Source organism: Nansenia antarctica, assembly GCF_963989245.1.
Source record: "Nansenia antarctica genome assembly, chromosome: 8".
In the NCBI taxonomy this organism is placed as follows: Eukaryota; Metazoa; Chordata; class Actinopteri; order Argentiniformes; family Microstomatidae; genus Nansenia; species Nansenia antarctica.
Window position 1 is genome coordinate 32,223,246 of NC_137678.1, and position 22,500 is coordinate 32,245,745.

The 22,500-nt window shown below is 44.0% G+C and overlaps 1 protein-coding gene across 1 annotated transcript in view; it reads left to right on the forward strand.

The window, feature by feature from the left end:
- Window positions 1-3,802: 3,802 nt before the first annotated feature.
- The window catches only part of lrguk (leucine-rich repeats and guanylate kinase domain containing), a gene marked incomplete at both ends in the record, with an annotated part of 26,491 nt that continues 7,793 nt past the window's right edge, over window positions 3,803-22,500 (forward strand). The window contains 14 exons of the mRNA XM_080538280.1: window positions 3,803-3,808; window positions 4,424-4,525; window positions 4,894-4,975; window positions 5,166-5,266; window positions 5,553-5,634; window positions 5,949-6,073; window positions 11,329-11,472; window positions 11,714-11,794; window positions 13,710-13,796; window positions 16,484-16,590; window positions 16,864-16,983; window positions 17,845-17,941; window positions 20,367-20,480; window positions 20,666-20,867. Coding sequence (XP_080394406.1) covers window positions 3,803-3,808; window positions 4,424-4,525; window positions 4,894-4,975; window positions 5,166-5,266; window positions 5,553-5,634; window positions 5,949-6,073; window positions 11,329-11,472; window positions 11,714-11,794; window positions 13,710-13,796; window positions 16,484-16,590; window positions 16,864-16,983; window positions 17,845-17,941; window positions 20,367-20,480; window positions 20,666-20,867 — 1,450 coding nt within the window. The remainder of the gene's footprint in view (window positions 3,809-4,423; window positions 4,526-4,893; window positions 4,976-5,165; window positions 5,267-5,552; window positions 5,635-5,948; window positions 6,074-11,328; window positions 11,473-11,713; window positions 11,795-13,709; window positions 13,797-16,483; window positions 16,591-16,863; window positions 16,984-17,844; window positions 17,942-20,366; window positions 20,481-20,665; window positions 20,868-22,500) is intronic.

Consider the following 22,500-nt stretch of genomic DNA (forward strand, 5'->3'; position numbering starts at 1 on the left):
TAATTAATGGGAACAAAATAATTGATGATTCCAGCTCTAATCTATTCCTCCATCTTCCATATGATATGTGTTTCTTTCTAAACGCGCACACACACACACACACACACACACACACACACACACACACACACACACACACACACACACACACACACACACACACACACACACACACACACACCCTCCCCATCCCCGTCCCTATTCCCATTCATTATCCCGGGTCTAACCTGTAGCGAAGCAACGCATCCTCCGAGCCCCTGACTTGGGGGCCTTTCGCAGCTCATTTACCTATTATATCTAACTGCTGCACTCAATTACACCATGCTCCCCCCCTCCCTCAGGGCCCCATGGGTCCACTGGCTGTGTCTGCTGGAACAGATGCCAGATTAGACTGTCTGAATGAGGAAATCTCTCCTCCTGCTTATGGCCATTTGTGTCACTCCCAGAGGCCGTGCAGGGGAAATTGGCTCCCTACTTGAGCTGTTTCACTCTGTTTTGTGCTTGTTTATATATATATATATCGTGACGTTAGAATTATAAGGTTCTATCTCCATTTTTGTCAAAATTTAGTTTTTTACATAATCTGATCCATTCGGTGTTTATTAATGCCTGTGTGGTGTTATTCTTAAAATGTTGCCATTTTTGAGTTAGTAATTCATAAAATACAAAGGTTCCATCTCACAAAACATAATGGAATGTAAAAACTTTGACGCTCAATATCTCTGAACTGCCCTAAACGGAGATAGAACCTTATTATTCTAAGCTCACGATATATATAATATTACATATATATATATATATATAACATAGATTTGAATGTAGCGTATAGTCTTTCCACTACCCTGAAAACATGTTCATCTGATGTCCCGTTGTAGCGTTGAAACCCGCGGGTGGGTGTGTGTGGAGGAGGCCAGCGTCTCCAGCGCAGTGGTCTCGAACCTGAGAGGGATGTGATTACTGCTAAACCGCTAAACTGCTCTAACTTCGTTCAGTCGTTCAACTTTTCCAGAGTGAACACACAAACACGACAGAGTCACAAATCACTCCTGTCCCGCCGTCCCTCTGTGTTTTTAGCTCATTAACTCGGGACGACAGGAAGTACTTCAGGAGAGAGGGAGAGAGGGGAGGGGGGGGAACAGAGCTTTGTCAATACAGAACACGGGAGGGGGGGGGCGGGGGGGAGCCGCAGCGCCGGCCTCCTCAGAACCCCCCAGAACCATCTATCATAATGACACGCTGGCTGGGATCAATAAGGGGAAGGATAATAGCCTAGCACTCCAAAACTAGCGCTCGCTCTCGCTAGCTGCATTCTAAGAGCGCATTAAAGCACTTTCCTGGCCAGGGGAGTTCCATACACACATACTGACCTTTCTCTCTCTTTCGCATACACACACACACACACACACACATATTATACATACACACACAAACAATAGAGCTCAATAGAGCTCAATAGAGCTAGGTTTGCAAAACACCACAAAAGTTCCTGAAGTCATGTACTCAGCATGGAATTCGTTCTGCCAATTGTGTGAGCAAGGATACACTCCATACTGTATATCTCATGTGACCCCACCCTGGCCCCAATTTCAAATGAAATGGTCCGTCTTCCTAGAAAAGATCAACCAATGTCATTTCTATGATTCTAGGAAATTCTATGATTTTGCTTTCTTTACCGGAGACATTTGCACATTATCTATGTAATCTGAGTGTAGTGCCATGTTTGATTCCCCCCCCCACTTCTATCTCTGAGAAGAATGTATTGTATGTGTTTTTGTGTGACATGAAATTAAAAGGATGTGTACAGTAGGATCCTACTACTGTCTGCTAAACGGCGCTCGTAGACAAACGCCTTGAGTGTCAGTTCTTCTACACTGAATTAAAGAAAGATGATTTGTCATTGCCAATATGTACACAGACCTTGCTGAAACAATAAACGATAGAAATTCCTCCTGTGTGGTTTGTGTGGTTTTGTACAATAAACAGTGCCAATTTCCTATCGTACTGTTTTGCACTTCAGACGAAAATGCTTTTCCCCCCCCCAAGGAATTAACAAGCGATCGTGTAGAGAAGAAAGCAGCGTGGTGAGACTAGATGGTCTGTCTTTGCTCTGCTCTACCATGAAAGTTCACTCTGTTTTTGTTAGATTGATGAAAATTCACTATCCCATGATATCATTTTAGATATAACAGACTGATCCAAAATAAAACATCTGTACACTCAGGAATTCAGCACACCTGCCAGCTGTGATTAATTTCTAGGGCAGATTTCTTAAAAAATATATAATCAATACCTGTTGAAAGATGTCTGTTGGAATCTGAAATGCACACAACTGTTCAATACATGTAATACTATGTAGGCCTACTATACAGGCTGTAGGTTCTTACGGCAGTGTTTAATTTTATTTTAAAGTTATTTGGTACGTAGGTCTATTTGTGGGTGAATATACTGTTTATGGTTGTTCTTTTCTGAGTGGGACAGTCCCACTCATATGTTTCACTTTATTGGATAGAGACAGTGAAGACAGACAAGAAAGTAAGAAGAAAGGTATGTCAGCAGGGCATGGGCCAGATTCAAACCCATGCCAACATGGGCATAATGTATTCATCAGAGCAACGCATCCGGGTACTTTCCCCTCCCGTAATGTCCACGCCCCCTTTTGGGTGATAGAAGAGTAGAAGTTTGACTGGTGGTCAATGGGAATTTCTGGTCTTCGCTACTTTAATCCGATAAAATAAGAAAACCGTGCTTTTTAGATATTAGGAGCCCAAATCCGATGGCCAGTTAGGCAAACTATTATATAGTGTCGTTGCCGATCAATGATCGACGTCGTTATATAGAGAAACTTAATGAAATAGGGGTTGATTCATCAGAGTAGTCATACGTCATCTCCCTGTCATCAGGCATTTGTAGTTCTTCAGTTGATACTGCATAGCGCCTAAATAGGTTAAAAGGGGTACCAGAGTGCAGACCAATCCCCCCCAAGCTCCCCATGTCATTAAGTGATTACTTAAATGCTGCGTTTACATTCCCCTCATGATATCAGAGCCCAGAAAGAGCTTAGCTATTACACGGCAAATCAAATGAAGAACTACAAATCCCTGATGACAGGGAGATGACGTATGACTACTCTGATGAATCAACCCCTATTTCATTAATTTTCTCTACATAACGACGTCGATCATTGATCGGCAATGACACTATATAATAGTTTGCCTAACTGGCCATCGGATTTAGGCTCCTAATATATAAAAAGCACTACGGTTTTCTTATTGTATCGGATTAAAGTAGCGAAGACCAGAAATTCCCATTGACCGCCATTCAAACTTCTACTCTTCTTTCACCCAAAAAGGGGCGTGCTCGTTCTGATGACAGGGAGATGACGCGCAATTGCTCTGATGAATAGACCACATTTCCCATAGTGCAATACACACACACCCAACCGTTACTAAGCAACAGAAACGATGCTTTCACGTAGGAGTTGGGCCAAGTGGTTTCCTAAGCTAAACTAAGCGAACCAGAACGAGCTAAACGAACTGTCCACCGTTTGTTTTTGTTGTAAACACTGACAAGCTTATCGCATTCGCATGAGATGTCTTCCACTTCAACATTATCGCTTTTACCAGACTTAATGACAGAAACAACGCCACAGTGTTCCCCCGTGTCAGTCACTTGCTGTCCTCAGGAGGCGTTAACACAGGAGAGGACGGACGGACAGACGGACGGACAGGAGAGGACGGACGGACAGACGTCTCCATCACACACGTGCTCCACCTCCGAGGAAGAGGAGGTGAAGAAGACAGCGATGAAGGTGACTCGTGACGTTAGAATTATAAGGTTCTATCTCCATTTTTGTCAAAATGTAGTTTTTTTTACATAATCTGATCCATTAGGTGTTTATTAATGCCTGTGTGGTGTTATTTTTCTAAATGTTGACATTTTTGAGTTAGTAATTCATAAAATACAAAGGTTCCATCTCACAAAACATAATGGAATGTAAAAACTTTGACGCTCAATATCTCTGAACTGCCCTAAACGGAGATAGAACCTTATCATTCTAAACGGAGATAGAACCTTATCATTCTAAACGGAGATAGAACCTTATCATTCTAAGCTCACGAAGTGGATAATGAATTAATAAGGATACTGCACGTTTGTGTGAATATGTTTACAAGTTAGCTTTGCCTTGTTTAGCTTTTGACATAAGTAAGCCGGCTTAGGTAAAACCTGAAAATCAATGTTCGTTTTTTTTAACCATTGCTTTGTGGTTTTATCACACACTGGCTTAAGTCTAAGTAAGAACGTGCCTTGTTTTGAAGTAAACAAACACCACTGTGTCTTGCAAATAAAATACTGTGACATAATGTTGCTGAATTTTGAATGTAAGTAAAGTGTTTTGTTTTTTTTATGTGCGAAATGTATACAGAAAGATAGTGTGTTGACAGAGGATGAAGTATCAAGGAGCTTGTCCAACCTGGGTCACTCAGCCGATGGACTGAAGCATGTCTACCAGTTCCTCTCTGTGCCTGTAAGAGACCACACCACACACATACACACACACACACACATACACACACACATACACACACACACACACACACACACACACATACACACACACACACACACACACACACACACACACACACACACTTACACAGGTTGATAGTAGCCTACCATCAATCATCTGATATATAACGTCTCGTAAGAGGCATAACTATTTGACATGAGATAGAAATATTTCATTTTCTAAAAGAAGCATCCATCCATCTGTATATCAGTTTAACTTTCCCGAATCAGTTTCGGCCCACTTCCAAATTGTGGTGCATTTATTTCCTTCCAATTTAATTTCACTTCAGGTGAAACTCAATTTCCGAATTGTTTGGCTTTCTCCAGGGTCGAAATCTAAATGATGTATCCATCCTTTGCAACTACATCCATCTTCAAAAGCTACAACTTCCATACAACAGAATAAAAGGTATGTGAATCATGTCTAATGTTTAAAGAATAGTCTTCAAGTCGTGGTATGCTTATTGATTCATTTAGTCATGAATAACGTGTCGCCTGTGTCCTTCAGAACCTATTACAGTATGGGAACTAACATGTTGTGTATCCTTGCCATCTCGCCCTCTGCTCGGCCAACTCTCCTAACGATTGTTGACTGGTAGATTTATCCTGCGTGAGCCACATGCCCTACCTCATCATCCTCGACGCCTCGCACAACGAACTCTCCAACTTCTTTGGATTCCAGCCGCCCAAGAATCTCAAGGTGGGACCTTCAGCAGACAGGATAAGGCAAAGCTTTGATGAGTGGCTTGGGGTTTCCCGTCCCAGAAGATAGACCTAGCCTAGCCGCAGATTTCCATAGGCCATCTGTGGTGTCAGCAGTATGCTAACTCAGTATTGCCTGATCTTGAATGAGGATGAACGTATGGTACTTCACAGCAATTAGGTTAAATACGTTACGTAGAGTGTGTGATATGATGCCACTTTGGCAGGTGGTGCTGCTGTGATAGGAGGTCATAGGTCATGGTTCAGGCATTGTGTTTCTGCAGGAGGTCAACTTCTCTCACAACCGGCTGTCAGTGATGAAGGATTTGGCAGCCTATTCGTCTTTGAGTAAACTGAAGCTGGACTGTATCCTTTTAAAAAGCATTGGAATACACACACACACACACACACACACACACACACACACTCACACACACACACACACACACACACACACACACATGCACACGCACACACACACACACACACACACACACACGCACACACACACACACACACACACGCAAACACACACGCAAACACACACGCAAACACACATAAACACAGTGCACACTAAATTAAATTCCCTTATCATTGAAAGCGAACCTCCCATAGTGGAGGGGTTATCTCTCAGGACACTTCCCTGTTGGATGGTTCTTAACGTGTGGCCTTGCTGGCAGACAACTATTTCAGCAAGATCAGCGGTCTGGAGCAGTGTGGCAGCCTCACCCATCTCAGCCTGGCGCACAACAAGATCTCCCGCATCAACGGCCTGGACAACCTGCCACTCAAACACCTCTGTCTGGTACGTCCTCCTGACTCTACTGCAGGGGAGGCTGGTTCATTAGGGGCAATTGGACAATGCCCCACCAAAGGGAGAAGAGAGAGATTTTTTTTCTATGACTTCTAGACAGTGTTGCTTCTGAATATCATAGTCCAATCAGCTAGTGTTCTGTGGAGTATATCATAGTCCAATCAGCTAGTGTTCTGTGGAGTATGTTCCAATCAGCTTCAAGTCCCGCCCCTTTCAGTGCAACTTTCACTCTTCTCGAAATTGCACTAGGCTTGCACTAGGCACTAGGCTGTTCTCGTAGACTTGCATGTAAAATCTATTTTGGTAACTTCAGGCCATTCGGTCATTTGTCTATGGGGTTTTGGGACATGCACAAAGAATCGTACGTGCTTACGTCATGTCATACGGCCGGCGTAGCTTTAGACAAGCTAGCCAATTAACCTACATTTCAGATCACGTTCGTTCACCTGCTTCACCATGGCTATGGCGGCTAGTAATGTTCTGAACAACTCGGTTGAATCTTTAAAAGAAACACCGTTCAGCCGTCGTAGCAACCAGGAGAAATTAACAGTAAAGGAATTAGGACCACCCAGACCAAATTTAATTATAAAGCAAGTTTATACAAAGGCAGGGAAAATTGGAAAATCGTATAACCGAGGATTTAGGAGGATTTCTTTCTGTAAACAAATTGAACAAATGGATTAGAAGGAGGCATCTTTTGTTCGCAACTTGAGGATATTACAACTGGACCTATTACCGAAGTCAAACTTCGTTTGTGGTCGCAATCTCCGCACCGGCTGTGTTAGGCTGCTACTGTTGGTGTTTTGCGAAGCCAGAATACACAAACTCGACCTGAAGGTAAGAGAGTCAGCTAAGATAAAAGCTACTTCAAACATTTAGTAATATCGTCAGCATGGTACGTTTTCTATTGTCGTCTTTTAGCTTGTTTGTTTATGTATTCAGCACACGCACACACACACACACACACACACACGCACACACGCACACACACACACACACACACACACTCACACTCACACACTCACTAGAGGGGATGAAGAGATCTGTACAGGGGGGTAGGGGGGATGAAGAGGTCTGTACAGGGGGGTAGAGGGGATAAAGAGGTCTGTACAGGGGGGTAGAGGGGATGAAGAGGTCTGTACAGGGGGGTAGAGGGGATGAAGAGGTCTGTACAGGGGGGTAGGGGGGATGAAGAGGTCTGTACAGGGGGGTAGGGGGGATGAGGAGGTATGTAGAGGTGGGTAGGGGGGATGAAGAGGTCTGTACAGGGGGGTAGGGGGGATGAAGAGGTCTGTAGAGGTGGGTAGGGGGGATGAAGAGGTCTGTACAGGGGGGTAGAGGGGATGAAGAGGTCTGTACAGGGGGGTAGAGGGGATGAAGAGGTCTGTACAGGGGGGTAGGGGGGATGAGGAGGTATGTACAGGGGGGTAGAGGGGATGAAGAGGTCTGTACAGGGGGGTAGGGGGGATGAAGAGGTCTGTACAGGGGGGTAGAGGGGATGAAGAGGTCTGTACAGGGGGGTAGAGGGGATGGAGAGGTCTGTACAGGGGGGTAGGGGGGATGAGGAGGTATGTACAGGGGGGTAGAGGAGATGAAGAGGTCTGTACAGGGGGGTAGGGGGGATGAGGAGGTATGTACAGCGGGGTAGAGGGGATGAAGAGGTCTGTAGAGGAGGGTAGAGGGGATGGAGAGGTCTGTACAGGGGGTAGAGGGGATGGAGAGGTCTGTACAGGGGGGTAGGGGGGATGAGGAGGTATGTACAGGGGGGTAGAGGGGATGAAGAGGTCTGTAGAGGAGGGTAGAGGGGATGGAGAGGTCTGTACAGGGGGTAGAGGGGATGGAGAGGTCTGTAGAGGTGGGTAGAGGGGATGTAGAGGTGGGTATAGGTGATGAAGAGGTCTGTAGAGGTGGGTAGAGGGGATGAAGAGGTCTGTACAGGGGGGTAGAGGGGATGAAGAGGTCTGTACAGGGGGGTAGAGCTATTCTCATGCTAAAATCGACTGTAAATCCAGATTTTAAAGTTGATATTCTTCCCCGTGGAGCATGCCCCCATAACCTGTGCCCCACCCAAAATGTTTAGCACCAGCCGCCACTGCTCTACTGTACTGTATCTGCCTCTTCGTGAGTTTAGAATTATAAGGTTCTATCTCCGTTTAGGGCAGTTCAGAGATATTGAGCGTCAAAGTTTTTACATTCCATCATGTTTTGTGAGATGGAACCTTTGTATTTTATTAATTACTAACTAAAAAATGTCAACATTTTAAAAAATAACACCACACAGGCATTAATAAACACCTAATGGATCAGATTATGTAAAAAACAAAATTCTGACCCAAAATTGAGATAGAACCTTATAATTCTAACATCACGTCTTGACTGTTGGGATATGAGATACAGTTGGCAAGAGTGGGCAATGTGTCACCTAAACAATTTACCTTTTAAACAATTGTGTTCCCATCGTGTGCAATGATATTGATTCAATATGTGACACGGTCTGGTGAAAAGGGCCGCATGTCGGCAATTCTCAAGTCTCGCAAATGAGAAATCTTGTTTTTTATTTTGTTTTTTAATTTAAATGTGTTTTCCATGTGTTTTTTGCATATTGTGAAAATTGAAGTGTTGAAGAGCCTATTTTTTTTTATTTTCAGATTTCAATGTATGCCACATCAACAACTCTTTTTAGGCATAGTCCCCCTTTTCAGGATACCCAAAAGTGATGATACAGATTGATCAAAATGTCTAAATGAAGCAGTAATTTTTTGTATTTGGTTGACAATCATCCCTGCATGGAGTCTGTGACTGATTGAACCTAGCAGATGCTCCTCTGGTGATGCTCTGCCAGGCCTGTACTGCAGCCACCTTCAGTTGCTGTTAGTATTGAAGACGTTTTGCCTCAAATCTCCTCTTCACCAAATGAAACATGAAACTACATGTTCAATAGGATTTAAATCTGGAGACTGACTTGACCCGTCAACAACTCCCCCCCACCCCCCATGGTTTATTTCCTTTTAATTATGTTCCAAACTGCTGGTTTTGGTAGGTTTACGGTTTTGTTAAGGTATTTTTTTAAATGTCTACCCTTTACCTAATCGTATGGTTTGATTTAAAATCCAAATGTTTGGAGTCAAAAGAAGAAACAACGCATTACGGTGACATCACTTACGCAGGGGACTGTATAACCAGCAGACACATCTAGCTTCCATGTATTTTCCTGTCAACGTTTTGTTTTCCGAGGCTATTTACATTGGTGTATTCCCTCCAACACCTGGCGTCCATGTCATCACTTTTTTAGGAGCTTATTTCCCTCAATATATTTTCGGCTATCCGTTCGCACAATTTCAGCATGTTTTTCTTCGTTAGGGGGATTTCTGCAGGGGGGTTTCTCCCCCCTCTCCCCCCTCCCCCCCCCTCTCTCTCCAGGTTCACATTTAATCCGTAGTTCAGCTTCCAGTTTTTTTTTTTAAGACCATGAACATGGCCTCCTGTGTGGGAGCCACCATATGGCCCACCAGCGGGCCTCCGGACCCTCCTCTCCCCTCTCTCTCTCTCTCTCTCTCTCTCTCTCTGACGGCTGGTAGAGTTGTCCTTTATCAAAGTGATTCCTCATTGTCAGCGCGCCCCGCGTCCTCCGTCCTCCCTGTCTGTCCACTCCCACCCCTCTGGGACCAGCTGCCAGCGTGAGTGAGGCTGGACCCTGTTCAAGCCGCATACGCACACACACACGCACACGCACACAAACACACGCACACACACACACACACGCACACGTACACGCACACGCACGCACACGCGCACACACACATACGCACACACACATGCATGCACATACCTCATCTCTCCATCGCCTCCCTGTCAGACGACCCCTCTCCCCCTCTCTCCCCCTCTCTCCCCCTCTCTCCCCTCTCTCCCCCCGTCTCCCCCCCCGTCTCCCCCCCTACCAGCGTGCTCCTGTCAGCGGCGCCTCTCTCAGCCCGTCACACCCGGGACCCCGTAGCGTCCAGGTGCCCACAGCGCGGTCACCGCTCCCCGCTGATGGTAGCCCTCTGCCAGGCAGGCCGCCGGGGGGGGGAGGGCAGGGTGAGAGGGCCGGGGGGCCGGGGGCCTGGATGGATGACAGCCTGCGTAGGGGGGAGGCTGGATGTGTACACACGGAGAAGGAGAGGGGGATAGATGAGATGCCTGGGTCTGGTGAGAGAGGCTGGTTCTGCTCTTTAGCGCGTCGGCGCGCCGTGCCATGCTGTGCCCACGTCTCGCCAGCTGTTCACCTGTCACTCCTCACCTGTCAGACGTACCTGAGAGGTGCCAGCCTGCCAATCACATCACAGCGTCTGAGGGAAAGTTTAGAGTCTCTCCAGATGGGGAGGGGAAATACGCTGTAAACTTTGATTATCCAGGCGGTGCCTCTATCAATCAATCAACCAATCAATCAATCAATCAATCAATCAATGAAACTTGGAATGAAGGAATAAAACAAGAAGTAGGAGATAAGAAATAAGAGTAAAAGTGCAAGTTGAGATAAACACTAGATAAAAGCCAGGCCTAAAAATATGTTTTAAGCTTTCTTTTTCTTTTTTCTTTTTTTCTTTTTTTTAATGATATCCACACTCTCTGCCACCCTCAAGTCATGTGTGTGCGTGTGCGTATGTGTTTAAACACCATATGGACAAAAGTATTGGGACACCCGAACATCACACACATATGTGCTTGTTGAACTTATCATTCCAAAACCATGGGCATTAATATGGAGTTGATCCCACCTTTGCTGCTATAACAGCTTCCACTCTTCTGGGAAGACTTTCTACTAGATTTTAGAAGGTTGCGTATTGGTAGAATATTGGTTTGCTCCGAGGTCGGGCACTGATGTTGGGCGAGAAGGACTGGCTCGCAGTCGTCGTTCCAATTCATCCCAAAGGTGTTTGATGGGGTTGAGGTCAGAACTCTGTGTGCAGGCCAGTCAAGTTCTCCCAGACCAAACTCGGCAAACCATGTCATTAGGGACCTCACTTTGGGGGGCATTGTCATGCTGAAACTGGAAAAGGCCTTCCCCAAACTGTTGCCACAAAGTTGGAAGCATACAATTCTCTAGAATCGCATTGTATGCTGTAGCATTAAGATTTCCCTTCACTGGAACTAAGGGTCCTAGCCCGAACCATGAAAACAGCCCCAGACGATAATTGTGTCCACATACTTTTGTGCATTTAGTGTAGATCCATACAGTATATTATTTTAATATCTTCATATTTCAGATGGGGAATCAGATTGAGAAGATTGAGAACCTAGAGACCCTCAGGACCCTGCAGGTTCTGGATCTGTCCCTAAACCGGATCCAGAGTCTCTCAGGCCTTCAGGACCTCCATCTTCTGGGATCCATCAACCTGGAGAGCAACGCGGTAAATCACAGCGCAGGGTGGACATTCCACTGCCTCTGTCAGGATCACTGAACACAGCTGGACACCAGGAGTGGCGTGCCTTATGATGCTACTGTAGAAAGATCCCATCTGTTCATTCTTTGAATCCAGTATATTTTTGTATGAACGGTGGGTTTAGTTTTAAGTAGTGGTGCTAAAAAAGTAATGTTGTACTGTATTTCACGATGACGTTTCTTCTCTATACCCAATCCACCGGTTTCAGATCAGTGAGATCAAGGAGGCCAAACACATCCATGACCTGGTCCTACTACGAGAGCTCAATCTGCAGAGAAACCTGGTGCAGGTATGGTACAGCAACGTAACACACCCACGCATTGGTGTCACTCAGTACAACACACAACAGCACGATGCCAGCAATATACTGTTCTGAATCTACATAATGCTTGCAATATACTGTACTAGATCTACATAATGCTTTTCAATATACTGTTCTGAATCTACATAATGCTTTCAATATAATGTTCTGAATCTACATAATGCTTTTCAATATACTGTTCTGAATCTACATAATGCTTTCAATATACTGTTATAGATCTACATAATGCTTTCAATATACTGTACTAGATCTACATAATGCTTTCAATATACTGTACTAGATCTACATAATGCTTTTCAATATAATGTTCTGAATCTACATAATGCTTTTCAATATACTGTACTGAATCTACATAATGCTTTCAATATACTGTACTGGATCTACATAATGCTTTTCAATATACTGTTATAGATCTACATAATGCTTTCAATATACTGTTATAGATCTACATAATGCTTTCAATATACTGTTCTGAATCTACATAATGCTTTCAATATACTGTTATAGATCTACATAATGCTTTCAATATACTGTTATAGATCTACATAATGCTTTCAATATACTGTACTAGATCTACATAATGCTTTCAATATACTGTTCTGAATCTACATAATGCTTTCAATATAATGTTCTGAATCTACATAATGCTTTTCAATATACTGTACTGAATCTACATAATGCTTTCAATATAATGTTCTGAATCTACATAATGCTTTCAATATACTGTTCTAGATCTACATAATGCTTTCAATATACTGTACTAGATCTACATAATGCTTTCAATATACTGTTATAGATCTACATAATGCTTTCAATATACTGTTATAGATCTACACAATGCTTTCAATATACTGTACTAGATCTACATAATGCTTTCAATATACTGTTCTGAATCTACATAATGCTTTCAATATAATGTTCTGAATCTACATAATGCTTTTCAATATACTGTACTGAATCTACATAATGCTTTCAATATAATGTTCTGAATCTACATAATGCTTTTCAATATACTGTACTGAATCTACATAATGCTTTCAATATAATGTTCTGAATCTACATAATGCTTTCAATATACTGTTCTGAATCTACATAATGCTTTCAATATACTGTTCTAGATCTACATAATGCTTTCAATATACTGTTATGAATCTACATAATGCTTTCAATATAATGTTCTGAATCTACATAATGCTTTCAATATACTGTACTGAATCTACATAATGCTTTCAATATACTGTACTGAATCTACATAATGCTTTCAATATACTGTTATAGATCTACATAATGCTTTCAATATACTGTTCTGAATCTACATAATGCTTTTCAATATACTGTACTGAATCTACATAATGCTTTTCAATATACTGTACTGGATCTACATAATGCTTTTCAATATACTGTTATAGATCTACATAATGCTTTCAATATACTGTTATAGATCTACATAATGCTTTCAATATACTGTTATAGATCTACATAATGCTTTTCAATATACTGTACTAGATCTACATAATGCTTTTCAATATACTGTACTGAATCTACATACGGTAATGCTTTCAATATACTGTACTGAATCTACATAATGCTTTCAACATACTGTACTGAATCTACATAATGCTTTCAATATACATAATGCTACATAATGCTTTCAATATACTGTACTGGATCTACATATTGAAAAGCATTATGTAGATCCAGAACAGTATATTGAAAGCATTATGTAGATCCGGAACAGTATATTGAAAGCATTATGTAGATTCAGAACAGTATATTGAAAAGCATTATACTGTATTATCCAGCATTATACTGGATCTACATAATGCTTTTAAATATACTGTTCTGAATCTACATAATTTCCCCATTGTTATTTCCATGGCAGGACCAGCCTGATTATAGACTCTCTGTGGTCTTCCTCCTTCAACACCTGACTGGCCTCGACCAGAAGAAAGTCACAGCAGAGGAGAAGGTAAGTGCACTGTGTGTGTGTGTGTGTGTGTGTGTGTGTGTGTGTGTGTGTGTGTGTGTGTGTGTGTGTGTGTGTGGGTGTGGGTGTGTGTGTGTGTGTGTGTGTGTGTGGGTGTGTGTCTGTCTGTGTGTCTGTGTCTGTGTGTGTGTAAAATTGATTGTGATTGCTCACCACTCTATTTGAAACAATAGAGGCGTTTGTTGAGGTGTATGTAGCAACACATTCTAGGACATGTAGGAATACTGTGCCTTTATGAAGGAAGGTTCATGAAATTGGCCATGTCCACATTAGTATACCAGCTATAATATAGGCATACAATTAGGTCCATATATATTTGGACACAGACTGAATTTGTGTTATTTTAACTGTTTACCAAAACACCTTCAAGTTACAGTTATATAATGAATATGGGCTTAAAGTGCAGACTCTCAGCTTTAGGGTAAGGGTATTCACATCCAAATTGAAGGAAGGGTTTAGGAATTACAGCTCTTTAATATGTAGCTCCCTCTTTTTCAAGGGACCAAAAGTAATTGGACAATTGACTCAAAAGCTGTTTCATGGGCCAGTGTGGGCCATTCCTTCATTATTTCTTTATCAATTAAGCAGGTAAAAGGTCTGAGTTGATTCCAAGTGTGGCATTTGCATTTGGAAGCTGTTGCTGTATACGCACAACATGCAGTCAACGGAGCTCTCAATGCAAGTGAAACAGGCCATCCTTAAGTCCAATGCACACGCCCCCGATTTTGTCGCACCGCCGAATTCGATTCCATTGTTTTCAATGAGCCAATGCACACGGCGTGCGATGCGATTTTATCGCACGACAACATTCGATTCTCCATTCACACCAATTGAAATAATTCAAAGAATTGGGATTCGAATGTTATCGTGCGACAAAATCGCACGCCGTGTGCATTGGCCTTTAGGTTGCAAAAAAAAGAAGAAAATCCATCAGAGAGATAGCGGGAACATTAATAGTGGCCAAATTAACTGTTTGGTACATTCTGGGGGGAAAAGAACGCACTGGTGAGCTCGGCACCACAAAAACATCTGGACGTCCTTGGAAGACAAGAGTGGTGGATGATCACAGGATCCTTTACATGGTAAAGAAAAACCCCTTCACAACATCCAGCCAAGTGAATAACAGTCTCCAGGAGGTAGGCATATCATTATCCAAGTGTACCATAAAGGGAAGACTTCACACAAACAAATACAGAGGGTTCACCACAAGGTGCAAGCCATTCATAAGCCTCAAGAATAGAAAGGCCAGATTAGACTTTGCCAAAAAACATCTAAAAAAGCCCTGTTCTGGAACAGCATTCTTTGGACAGATGAAACTAAGATCAACCTGTACCAGAAAAGTATGGAGAAGGCTTGGAACGGCTCGTGATCCGACGCATACCACATCATCTGTAAAAAAATGTGGAGGCAGTGTGATGACATGGGCATGCATGGCTTTCAATGGCACTGGGTCACTAGTGTTTATTGATGATGTGACAGAAGACAGAAGCAGACGGATGAATTCTGAAGTGTTTAGGGATATTCTGTCTGCTCAGATTCAGACAAATTCAGCAAAGTTGATTGGATGGTGCTTCACAATACAGATGGACAATGACCCAAAACATACTGCGTAAGCAACCCAGGAGTCCTAACTCCTAACCCAGGAGTGGAATATTCTGCAATGGCCAGAGTCACCTGATTCTCGACAAAGTATTAAAAATGAAAATTGTATTTATGATTATGTACATTTGTCCAATTACTTTTGACCTCCTGAAAATATTCCTAAACATTTCATACAATATTTTTGTTCAACCCCTTGAGTTAAAGCTGAAAGTCTGCACTTCAATTACATCTCGATTGTTTCATTTCAAATCCATTGTGGTGGCATAGACAGCCAAAATTATGGAAATTGTGTCACTGTCCAAATACTTCTGGACCTAACTGTATATTTGCTATCCATTCTTAGTTGTATGCACGTGAATTGTCTAATGACAGATGGCATCAATCCTCCTCCATGTGGAACCGATCTGAAAATTAAGAAAGCATTCACAGTACTCATGAGACTCATGCGCCCTCTCATTGCTTTCTATAGGGCTGCTACTTTTGTTACAAAACCCAAAAAAATTGATATACAGTACTTTGTTGGTTGCAGTTGTTTGAAGTCACTTTTAGAATAATTTATATGCGCGCTGTTAGGTTCGCACAGCTGCGGGTAAAGCACCCGATTCGTTCGATGCGATGCTGCCCAGCTGTCTGGCTCACTGAACAATCTATGTTAGATGTTGTGTACTTTTCCAAACTAAATAACAGCTTCAACCACTAGAGTCCTTTTTGCTAGTTTCAAGGTCATGTAAGCTAAGAAATTCGCTGGAGGATGCTGACTTGGGAGTAAGTAATAGTTTTGGGCTCCTGAACTTATACAAACTTATATGAACTTATATGAAGTTAAGTGTGTTACAATGGCCTCTCATTCACCCATTCACACACCAATGGCAGCAAGCTACCATGCAAGGCGCCCCCGGCCCGCTCATGTGGAGCAATTTGGGGTTCAGTGTCTTGCCCAAGGACACGTCGACACGTGGCCAGCCGGGGTTCGAACCGCCGACCTCACGATCATTAGAGGCCAGCTCTACCTCCTGAGCCACAGCCGCACCACAGATCTCCCATCTTCTCCCTCCTGTGTTCCCCAGGTGTCAGCTGTCAACAGGTACGACCCCCCTCTGGAGGTGGTGGCAGCCCGAGACCACATGACCCACATGGTGTACCAGCTGATGCAGCCTCAGGTCATCTACGACAGGTAAACTCCGGCCACCGATTGGACCAGGCTCACCGTCCGTCCCAAGACCTCTCAGCCAATCAAAGATTGATACGATGGAAATGATGAATAAAGCATAATGTTCCAAAACAACTTTGTCCTTGGGAGTCTGTGGAATGAAATAAACATTTGAAATAGGTTTGTGAGTTATTTATCTTGACAGGAATTCACAGGACTGTTAATATTGGCTGGCCTTCCTTCTCTCTAAATGGTATCTCCCTCATGCCATATCTCCCTCCTTGTGTTGGTCCTCAGCACCCTGCTCAGTCTGGACTCTCCCTACCCCATGCTGGTTCTGACGGGACCCCAGGCGTGCGGGAAGAGAGAGCTGGCCCACAAACTCTGCCTGGAGTTCAGTGAATTCTTCGCCTATGGGTGAGTTGGGCCGAGCCCGCCTGTGCCCATTGGAATACGGTCCTAACATAAGGACGCAACAGACACAAGAATGTGAATCCTATTAACACTGTACAGGATAGGAGTTGTCACATTAACGGTTAAGTGTCAGGTTGTTTTCACTGCAGATCAGATCTCACAACGCCTGGAAACGTCTCCAACATGTCAGGAACCCTTATCGGCATGACACAGCCATCTGTGGATCTGTCCAGGCGCTATCACTTCATAAACAACCTTGAACGTTTAAGCCTTAGGTTTTAGCCGTTTAGGCGTACTAAAATCATTCCATTCCACTCCAATAAACATCAATTATTATTAGCTTTAGCGTCTCTCTAAATCAGATGTTCAGTTCCTCCCACGTAAACACATCAGAAACCAACGCGTGAGTAATGTTGAGTCAGGACTAACGTGGGCCTCTCATGGGAGAGGAGAGATGGATACATACAGTCGATAAAGTGGAAGCCGGGCACATGCCGTAGTGCTGAAATCAAACACACCACATCTGCTAGAGATTACACTTTCCTGGCTCTCACCTCTTGACTGGCTTTAATGGAGACCCCTGTCTGCATTCCCAACCCGCGGGGGATACCCCCCCCCCGTCCCCCCCTAAAGGATACGCTCAAAATAGTTTGCATGCTTACCCTTCATAAATTGAGTTGAATTATGGAGTGTGTGTGTGCGTGTGTGTGCGTGTGTGCGTGTGTGCGTGTATGTGTGTGAGTGTGAGTGTGAGTGTGTGAGTGTGAGTGTGAGTGTGAGTGTGAGTGTGAGTGTGAGTGTGCGTGTCTGTGTGTGTGTGTGTGTGTGTTAAATCTATGTGGTACCTTTGTCCTTTCCACACAGAGCGTGTCATACCACCAGGGATGCCTACTTTGGGGAAGAGGACGGGAGTGACTACCATTTTGTCGCCGAGGAAGACTTTCAGAACATGGTCCACATGGTCAGTCTGATGAGAAGGTGTACTTGTAAGAAATGTCATCATTACGATACTGGAGAGTTTAGATTAGTCCTATACATCCAGCTATGGTACAACTGTACTGTGCATTATTACCTCTCCGTTCACGTAAGTGGTGCTCGCAGGGTCGTTTTGTTTTGGTGCTTTTCCACTACCGTACCGTACCGTACCGAACCGTGTGAGGCCGGTTTGTTTTGCTTTCTCCACTGCCAACCGAGCCGTACCAGGCCATAGTACCCGTGCTGGTTTTAGCTACCCTCTCTGTCTAGTAGCGAAAGGTACTATCCGTGCTAGGCTGTGTGTGACGTGTGACGCTGCACATCATGTTTGATTGATGTGCAGTGGGGTCAATGGAGGGTCAATGGAAATCGTCACAACATCGTCATCCCATGTTCATAGAGTTCACCACTAACCGCCATTTTTAAATACCATGACAAATTTCGCTCTCGGAAAATGTCATTTACTTTTTCTGTAATTACTTATTAATAAACATTAGAAAAATTATGATAACCATCTTATTATCTTAGTTTAATGTCATTTCAATGCATCATAGAACTTTTCTTATCGCATTTCCCCCCCGTTGAGCTGTATGGCGATGTGCTGTGCCTATGCTAGACCGTTCCACAGTCCAGCGCGTTTCATCATCCCCCTTCTAAAACTGCCACCCCCCTTTCCATCCCTTATCAGTGAACGTGGTATTACTGCTATTTCAACATTTAGTTTTGCCGTGTCGTTCCTCTGCAACGAACGCAGAGATTGTATGAGCGCCCCGGCGTCAGTCCAATGGAAGCGTCAAGCACAGCCTTTCCTGTATATATAACGTTACATGTTTTAAGGCTGATCTGTGCATGATAGTGCTGCATTTTGACATAATTCTTATCGCATTTCCCCCCCGTTGAGCTGTATAGGGGCACTTATTAAAAGTGAAGTGCTCTTATGACACATAACTCCTCCTACTGTCCCGGCTCGCTCCGGGGTCTGTTGTGTATGATGGAGAAGCGTTTCTGAATGTACCGTACGGGTAGGATACAAATGCGTGCCGTATGGTCTGCTCAATGGAAAAGCGCCATTTGTGAACGACACACATATCACATCTATAAGACCCTTCAAAGCATACACACATTGTGAAATTCCAAAGGTAGAGAATTATATGGAAGTTCTAGATCTTCTACACATGGTGCCTAAGGTGCTCCAGACTCTCCCTCAGCGTGGACTTCTTTTAACTCATGGTCCGTCACTTTCCTGAAGGTGATTATGTCAGCGCTGTGGGCCTTACAGAGAGTCTGGCAGGAGGGAGGAAACCCTTTGATGTGCGATCCGAACCATCTTCAGATGGTAGATAGAGAGGAAATGTCTCAGGTGAAGTCTACAGACTGCCCCTCCCCCCCCTCGTCCTGTGCCAAACCATAATATATTATCAGCCCACTCCAGATGTGCACTCTCACCCTGTAATCATAGTGCTCTACCCACCAACTACATTCCCTTTGAAGCAATTAACCTCAATCAGTAACGCTCGTGGTTGTTTTATTGTGACTTAACTTGGCCTGCAAACAGAAGGAAGATTAGGGGGGGGGTGTTGCTTTGCAATCTAGGCTGAATGGTTTAGAACCGAACTGCCGTGAAACGGGGGGCGGAAGTCTAAACAGCTGTAGCTACACAGTTAGTTCCTGAGGGAACGGGCTAAGTCCCTGAATATGCGGTATGCCATGTTCAGGGACTTAGAATATGCGGTATGCCTTGTTCAGGGACTTAGAATAGGCGGTATGCATAATACATAACACATGTATAGGATACAGAGATACACTTAATTTCTATCTGAATATTCAGCTATGCTATTCAGCTATGCTGCTGAATATTCAGATAGAAATTAAGTGTATCTCTGTATCCTATATTCAGCTACACTGCAGCTTCAGCTCATACCTAGCGAGCGGCTACACAGTCCGTAGGGTCGTAGTGGAGTGTAATGGATTGTAACTGAGCCAAAGCTGTCCCAGGTGTAAGGGAGGCAGGGGGGGTCAAGGGTCAGCCGTGTGAAGTAGCAGGAAGAGTGATCTTGGCAATGACAGCGAGGTCAGGAGTTCACCTCGTGGGTAGGGACGTTGCCCCGGTGTTAAGGCTGGGGAACATCGAAGGGTCGTGTACAGTAAGGCCGTTACAGAGATGAATGTGACTCATAACTCTCTGAAATGATGCACACAGAAGGGACCGCCAAGCCAAGCCGTTATCTTCAACAATCTGCTTTCTCTATCTCTTATCTGGTCCTCTGTGGCTCAGTTGGTAGAGCATGGTATTTATTTCTCTGATCTTCCTTCTTCCTCTCTCCCCATGTCCCCCCCCCCCTCTCTCTCTCTCTCTCTCTCTCTCTCTCTCTCTCTCTCTCTCTCTCTCTCTCTCTCTCTCTCTCTCTCAGGGTAAGTTCATCCAGACCATGCAGTATGGAGGACACTGGTACGGGCTGTCTCGTGAGGCCATAGAGGAGGTGGCCAGGGAGGGCCTGGCCTGCTGTGTGCACATGGAGCTGGAGGTACACACACACACACACACACACACACACACACACACAAAGTGTATGTGTGGAGCCATGACCTGACCTGAAAAGGGCCAGTAGCTAACACCATGTCCAAGTTGAAAAGTTATTGTTGTATTAAACGTGCGTGCGTGTGCGTGTGTGTGTGTGTGTGTGTGTGTGTGTGTGCTGTGTCCTCTCAGGGTGTGTTCAGTCTGAAGAACAGCTACTTTGAGCCGCGCTACGTCCTCCTGATCCCCACAGACCAGGAGCAGTACGCCCAGCGCCTGCGGAGCCGGGGCCTCTACACCCAGGCCCAGATAGACAGCGCCGCGGCCCGCATAGGCCTCTACGCCAGGGTCAACAGGGAGCGCCCGGGCTTCTTCGACAACGTCATCGGCTGTGGTACGTAGGCTACTCGCTTCTGGATAATCCCAAACTCAACAGCTTCTGTAGTATTTTTACCTTCTGAAAAGGATGGCTAGGACTGGTGATATCAAGCGAAAGGTTCTTTATATACAGATTCTGCAGACAGACACTTCTGATCACTTTCTTTTCTATAAAACGAGCTATTAGATGTTCACTTTCAATTCAATGTACAATTCGCATTTCTCAAAAAACAAACTGTCAACTCATATAACGTCTTGCTGCAAGACATTCTAGAACCTGTTGTTCTACCCATTCTGAGCTAATACAACAGAAATGTAGGCTACTTCTTATCTTAACGATAAATAATAACTCTTAACTGTCAATCAATTATGTAACATATTAATCAATCTCTTCTAACAATCATGTAACATATTAATCAATCTATTTTAACTGTCAATCATGAAACCTATAAAGTTACAACAGCTTTGGTGTCCTATGCTGTGATGTCCATGTAGGGGACAGCACACGTTATGGAACCACTCACAGTGCAGTCTGCTTAACAATCACTTTCAATTCCAATTGCGGACATCGTGTGTTTGTGTATGTAATTACCTAGACTGAAATGTTTTTACACTTCTCTCGGCAAAGCGTCCCTCTCACTCCCACCCCGCTGCTGTAAGCTCACACACTCACACGCTCACACGCTCACACACTCACACACTCACACACTCCAGAGTACTTCTATATTTCAGGGCTGCTCCCGCTGTTGTGGGAAAGTGCACTGTGGTGTTTTACACCCTCCCCCCCCCTTTCATCCCCAGCAATCTTTTTGATTCGCACCATTTTTTAATACGTGGTCCACCCACCACCACCGTCTCACACAGTCCTGTGGGAAACACTGCGGTCGAGACTAGAAACATTCATCATCCTCCCCACCGGTGTGAACTGTGAAGTCAATTCATTTCAGGCTTTTTTCTTTTTCTTAAGACTTTAGTTTAAGTGCAGAGATATATTTATTTATTTTTTTCTTCATGGGTCATGAAGGAAAAAAGCTCAAAGCTTTACAAGAGGGTCACGTTTACTGCAGCTGTAGATGGATCAACCCACCACATTTCCTCTGGGTCTAATGATGGGACGCACCGACAGACATGGAGCACATTAGCTAGAGAACATTTACAGGCTTACGTGTTGATCATTCCCCACTCAGAAATGCAAATGTCACTTAATGAAGTTCAGAAATGAGCGCATGCAACATTTACTCTCCTGCTGTACACTCTGTTAGTCTGCTGCACCTCATTAACATCCACTCGTTAGTCCTCAGGATGTGTATGATAGGGCTGCACTGAGAAAATATCATATCGTGATGGTGATGTTTTGCTAGATATCGCAATAGCGATATAACTTGCGATGATATCTCATAATCAATTGTTTCAATCACAATAACGATAGTTTTACGATATATGCTCCAGCCCTAGGATGAACCTTAATGTACAGACAATGATGTGAAGCTAAACAAACGTGTGTGTGTGTGTGTGTGTGTGTGTGCGTGTGCGTGTGCGTGTCTGTGTCTGTGTCTGTGTCTGTGTCTGTGTCTGTGTCTGTGTCTGTGTCTGTGTCTGTGTCTGTGTGCGTGCGTGCGTGTGCGTGCGCGTGTGTGTGTGTGCGTGTA